This window comes from Hipposideros armiger, unplaced genomic scaffold, assembly GCF_001890085.2.
Source record: "Hipposideros armiger isolate ML-2016 unplaced genomic scaffold, ASM189008v1 scaffold_404, whole genome shotgun sequence".
In the NCBI taxonomy this organism is placed as follows: Eukaryota; Metazoa; Chordata; class Mammalia; order Chiroptera; family Hipposideridae; genus Hipposideros; species Hipposideros armiger.
The window spans coordinates 1,325,063-1,331,328 of NW_017731754.1; the positions used below are offsets into that span (position 1 = coordinate 1,325,063).

Below are 6,266 nucleotides of genomic sequence, written 5' to 3' on the forward strand. Positions count from 1 at the left end.
AAGACTTGTGCTTTTCTGTCCATTATGAACGTTTTAGTTATTAGTACTTTGAAGGGATTGTGAGTAATGTATTACACAGCCGAGGAGCTGAGTTGCACAATTTAAGAGAAATGCTCAGTCATCCGTTAGCGTGGTGGAGAGCGGCGCCTCGCTCTCCTGACGGGTGGACAGCTTCCCTGTCACCAGAGGTGAACACTGTTGGGTTTCTGAAGTCTATTCTCGAATACGCCCCTTTACATTTTTGTCTTTTAAGGTCTATTTTGATTACATGAGAAGCTGGATCCAAATGCTGCAGCAGTTGCCTCAAGCGTCCCACAGTTTAAAAAATCTATTAGAAGAAGAATGGAATTTCACCAAAGAAATAACCCACTACATCCGGGGAGGAGAAGCACAGGCTGGAAAGCTTTTCTGGTAGGAACCCAGGTGCCCCTGCGCGGGCTGCCTGCCGTCTCACCCTGCCCCCAGCACGCTCACATTCCTCTTCACGCCCCGGCGGTGGCGTTACACGGAAATGTCAGTCGTTCGTACGTGCTGTGTGCCACTCGCCCAGGTTTCGTTCCCCTTAGAGCAGTGGTTCTGAACCAGGGCGGCTTGTCCCCTGCATAGTGGGCAGTGCCTGGAAGCGGCTTGGACTGTAAGGACTGGGAGGTTCTCCTGAATCCAGGCCGGGGACGCTGCAAAACTTCCTGCAATGCACAGGACAGCCCCCGAACAAAAAAGGACCCCCCCAAATGTCAGTTTTGCAGTTGAGAAACCCTGCCCTCGAGTAGACCGTCTTGGTTGTGCATAAAAAGCAGGAGAGTCTTAGGCCCCTGAAGAGATGACAGATCTGCAGGCCTGTGTGGGGACATTCGGAACCCAAGAAGTAGGTTTTAGCACTGATGCGGCTTTGGGAGCGTCGCGCTGATGACAGTGTCTCTTGATAAACGCGGCCTGTGTGCCGTGAGAGGTCAGAAATGGAGACAGGAGAGCCGAATTGGGGGAGTGTGCTCGCTGGTCGGCTTGTTCTAGAGAGCGCGTGTATCTCCTGGATTCGGGGCACCTGATGTTGAATTGGGGCGCATTTCAGTGGCCTTTGCTGGGGCCGCTCCCCGCTGACCGAGGCTGGAGCAGTCCTTTCCGAGGCCTGGACTCTGCCGCTGTCTGTGGTGCTGGCTTCTCTCATGGCCTCCTGAGCTGTTTCATTTCTTGTCTTCCCTTTATGAGTCTTTCATACCCAGCTTATATCTTCCTCCTCCCTGGGTGCGTTCTTGAGGACTTCCGCATTCGCGCAGAGTGGTCTTCTCACTGCAGGAACTCATTGGTCGCCACTGCACTGACCTCTGCAATGCTCAGAGTCTCGGCATCTTGTTCACTTTTCTGCTCCAGCCGTCGCTTTTTCTAACGTTCTTTCTATCTTTGAGTGAACAGAGAACTTGCTCTTGTCTCAGAGCTCTCCCACCCTTCAGGCCAGGGTCCCCAGTCTGACTGCACTGCCCTCCTCTTCAGACTGGTCCCATAGTCAGCCTTCTTCAAAAACGCATTCACTGCCATTTGCAATGTCTCTCCTTTCTGAATTTTCCGGTATTCTGCTTTGCCTGTAATTTCTTCTGTTTGCGTGTTCTGTTTCCACTGTCAGGCTTTGTGGAAGACATTTTTTAAAAAGGTTGCTGTTTAGTTTCATGGCCAATTCATGGTACGTAATTTCATGGCGCCCTGGTTCCTCCTGTCAGCCTTTTGGTTTTTATCTTTTACTTCCCCTGTAAACCTTGCATACAGCGCCATTTCTGGCTGGTTCTGCCAGGTCCAGTCAGTCTTGTGACTCACCTGACTTCATTCTGTCTCACACAGCACCTCTAACCTTTGGGCTGTCCCTTCAGGACTCACCCAGAGTCTCACCTCCCCGCCACCGCACGCCTCCGCTCTCCTGTCTCTTATTTGTCACTCGTATGGTTGCCGTGACTGTCTCAGTCATCGCTGCTTCTGCCCTTCGTCCTGGGGTTTACTCTCAGCACCACGGCCAGAGTGATCTTGTTAAAATGTACGTCAGACCGTTTTCTCCTCTGCTCCAAATGTGCCAGTGGCTCCCCTTCTTACTCAGTTAAAGTGAGAGCGAGCACCTAAACCGTGGCGCGCGAGGCCGGGTGCAGCCTGACCTGTCGCTAAGTCTTTGTCCCCACACTGGCTTCCTCACCACTTTCCCCAGGTGGGCTGCTCCCTGCACCCGCCCCAGGTCCGGGCACTTGCTGGGCCCCCACCTGACGCTCCTCCCCGGCTATTCTCGCGACTCGTTTCCCAACTTCCTTCAGATCTGTGACCACATGTTACCTTCTCCGTATTTAAAACTGAAATTCCTACTACTTGCATGTACGCCTTAGCTTTCTGATCAATTGTATTTATCTCCATAGCATTTATCAATATCTGAAATACTATATACAGTAATACCTGGTTTGCAAGCGTAATTCGTTCCAGAAACAAACTACTCGTATTGCAAGACATTGCTCGTTTACCACGTTAAAATGTATTAGAAATGTTTGCTCATCTTGCAAAACACTCGCAAACCAAGTTACTCGCAATCCAAGGTTTTACTGTATTTTCCTTTTTTGTTTTGTTGTTTTTACTCTCCATTCGGTAGAGAGATTATATCTCTTTTGTTCACTGCTACTTAGTACATAACAGATACTCAACATCTGTTGAATAAATCCACCCTGGATATCCTTTTATACAGCTGCTCTTAAATGCATGTTTCTAATCTACGGAGTGAAGGTCAGACAATTGGAGCGACACCCCAGGCCTCCGGCAGCGGGGCTCGTGGGCTGTCCCGCTTTCTCTGCCCTCTGCTCCTTTCAGACTGACGGTTTCTTCACACAGCCGTGCCCTTGCTCACACATCTTCATGCCCATTGTCCTCTATTGTTCTTCCTGGACTTTCCTTCCCCTCCCCCATTCTCCTCCCCGAGAGCCCCTCTTCCCGCTGCTGTTCTACTTGCTATAATTCTGCACGGCCCTCGAGGTCCACTGCAGCCACGTCCGTCATTGGTTGTATACTGATCGACTTTCTAACTCTCCGTCATGAGCCCCTGCCCTCCAACGTCATAGAGGTCACGCTGCTGTTGAATTTTGACAGCACTGACGTGGAGTTGGTTTATACACGTGGGTTTACATTTTAACCCTAGTCTTTAGATTGTATACTCAACGAGAAGCGCCAGCTCTATAGAGTATTTCATAGTTAATGACTATGAAAACCTAATTGTGAGGGAAATTTTAAAAAATTTTTAAGGAATTCACTTTGTTTTCTAATGTTAGTTCATTAAGCTTTAAAAGAATCGTGTCATAGATATGTATATAAGGCCATTTTATATCATTTAAACATTTCTTTAAGATGAAAATAATATTTGTGTAATAACTACATAGCTACTATGAATGTAATTTAAGATTTTGAACTTTATAATGAAAAACTGTAGTAATAGAACAAAGGTAGTACATGTCAGTCGAGATTTCCACTTTTTCACATTAGTCATGATTTTATGTTAAAAGAAAGAAATTCTTACTTTTTTATTTAACTGTTGAAACAAGAGCTGAACCTTGTAGTTTCTCACTCAGAAGTTAGAATGAGTGAGGAGGTTTTTCCCTCTGGCTCATTTTCGTTACTCGTGTTCCCTTAGCGACATCGCAGGAATGCTGCTCAAGTCCACGGGGAGCTTCTTAGAGTTCGGCCTCCAGGAGAGCTGCGCCGAGTTTTGGACCAGTGCCGACGACAGCAGTGCTTCAGATGAAATCAGGTTGAAGTTGCATTTTCTTTCCTCTCCCATTTCTTATTTCATGTACTTCTGCTCTTAGTAAGGAGCCTGAAATCAGCCTATTCAAACCAAATTGTGTTGTACTTTACGAACTTGCGTAGTAGGCGTAGAGGGATTTATTTCTACATTGTCTGTTTTTGTGGTCTCTTAGCTATGGTTCTATGTGAAGTTTTCTTTGAAGTTGAACTTAGAATTTATTAAGTCTAATGAAAATAGTGTCCTTAGAGAAAGGGGTAGATAGTTTCTGGAGTCTAAAATGAGTAGAGTAGAAATTCATCCACATGTTCTGGAATGCCTTTAAGTTACTGTTTCTGTCCTTTAAAATCCCTGTGGCAGTGCATCAATACCTTTGATTGACATTTGCTACATTTTAATGGATTTTACCCCTTCTGTTCACCTTTAAGCCCAAGTACATGAAACCACGGCTTACTCATCTATTGTATTTCCTCTGACTATGCAAATAGTATTTAGGTTGAGCCATGTAAAATTGCTCTTTTTATGGCATATCCATCAGTCACACAGCCTTTTTTGTGGCCAGCTATCAGTGGCATCGTGCGATTCAACCTCAGGAAGTGCTCAGGAGAAACTGACTTCTCTAGAGCTGCAATGTTTTCTCTCACCATCCCAAGTGTGATGAAAAACATTTTGGATTTCAGAACACCTGGGATGCCTTTATGCCGCGGTTAAAGTAAGTAGTTACCACATAGATTCTCACCTGGAAAAATATTGAAATCCGAGAATTGGAATGAATCAGTTTGTAGGCCTTACAGTTTTGAGAGCTAGTGTGATGTATTCAAAATAAAAATGGGGATTCAAGAACTAAGATGGTGACCTAGAGAGAGGTTCTTTGGATGCTCTGAGTGTTTCTGAGGTTTGGATCTGAGAAATGGCATCGTGTGCAGTGGTGTGCTGGGGCCGGAGAGCCAGCGCGGCTGGGCCACCGCTCCCTTCCCAAGTCATCACCCAGGGACGTCAGACTGGTAGCTGGAAATCAGCTATAATGGGAGTATTTACACCACAAAGATTGGCAGGCACCCCATAAGACAGTATTTTGGGCGGAACCAGGTGTTAAATACTGACCTGCCCATCACGGGCAATATAAGCCTTTTTAGTTAGATTATGAGCTGGGAGTCAAGAACTTATCTCATACTTCAAGAAATCTTTAGAAAATCGAGCTTACTGTCGTCTGAAAATGATTAAATGTGCCCTGCTTATTTAAAGAAGACGAGCACTTTCTGGAAGACTGTGGGGAGCAGGCTTCTGTTTCAAATATGTTCTCATTAATCACTTGCTCCCATTTATAAAATCTCCAGTCTTTATTCTCGTGGTGTGGGATGTGCTTCATCTTATTGTTACGTGTGTCTTCTGACTGCTCTCCGTTGCCGTGCAGGAGGTCTGTTATAGAAATCAGCCGTGCCCTGAAGGAGCTCTTCCACGAAGCCAGAGAAAGGGCCTCCAAAGCGCTGGGCTTCGCTAAGATGTTGAGAAAGGTGAGTTAGCCATCCGGGTCAATTATCATTATTTTTCTTAGTTTTTGGAAAGCCAACCCTAAAGCCGTTTCTTTGTCACTGTGATCCTAGGACCTGGAAATAGCTGCCGAGTTCATACTTTCAGCTCCAGTTAGAGACCTTCTGGATGTTCTGAAATCTAAACAGTACGTTAAGGTAAATATTTAAGATGGCATAATCGCAATATGTTGCCTTTCTTACTTTACTCTAAAACAGACAAACTTTTTCTTTAAGCTCCAGATAGAAAATATTTTAGGCTTTGCACGCCATACACTGACCCCATTTGTAAGACTGTCTCCCATAATTGGAGAAGTAAAGTGTTTCATACTTATTAACTTTTTAAAAAAATGCAGATGAAATAATAAAATATTTACTCATACTATTTATTTTAATAAATTAGTTACACATATATGTTTGAAATAATGTACATAAAGTAATATGTTGATTTTAAATAGTTGTTTTGTTTTTTACCCTCACATTTCCTGAAATAATTTAAACTTTTTACAGGGACGTTGACATCAGTTGCCTGGATATCACTGGAGCTACTTTGAGTCACCATCTTTGCTCCTATTTCAGTTGCTTGAGATTTAGTACTTTTAGGATCTGTGGTGATGTTGTTACTGGGAGTTTTATCCGAAGCCCATAGTTTTATCCCATCCACATGTATGTGTTCCTTGCACAACATAATTGCATGGGTGTTCCTTATTCAAATGATCTTTAAGAAGTGTTGGATGGTGCCCCTCCAAGAATAATTAGTGAGTCCGTGTTAACACTTGTTACCTTTTCACTGAGCCGGGTGACTTTCTAGTTCAAAGACGTCATGCCTGCAGTCTCGCGGGTCTTCCTCGCTGTGCTGAGGACCGTGGCCGTCGCTGCCCACTGCAGGGCTTAAAGCCTGCATCGCAAACCAGCAGTGACGGAGGCTCTTTCAGGCTGACCTTCCTCCCCAAAGAGCGTGTTCTTTGTTGTTGCAAATAAAG

General features: G+C 45.1%; 1 protein-coding gene across 11 annotated transcripts in view; it reads left to right on the plus strand.

Moving 5' to 3' along the window:
• MAP3K4 (mitogen-activated protein kinase kinase kinase 4) overlaps positions 1–6,266 on the plus strand; it is an 86,690-nt gene that overhangs the window by 53,037 nt on the left and 27,387 nt on the right. For all 11 annotated transcript variants that reach the window (XR_002126371.1, XM_019663769.1, XM_019663774.1 and 8 more), the window contains exons 6-9: positions 254–411; positions 3,644–3,760; positions 5,169–5,268; positions 5,359–5,442. Coding sequence is in view for 10 of the 11 variants with exons in the window: in XM_019663769.1 (XP_019519314.1) it covers positions 254–411; positions 3,644–3,760; positions 5,169–5,268; positions 5,359–5,442 (459 nt within the window). In the remaining variant the exon portion in view is untranslated. The remainder of the gene's footprint in view (positions 1–253; positions 412–3,643; positions 3,761–5,168; positions 5,269–5,358; positions 5,443–6,266) is intronic.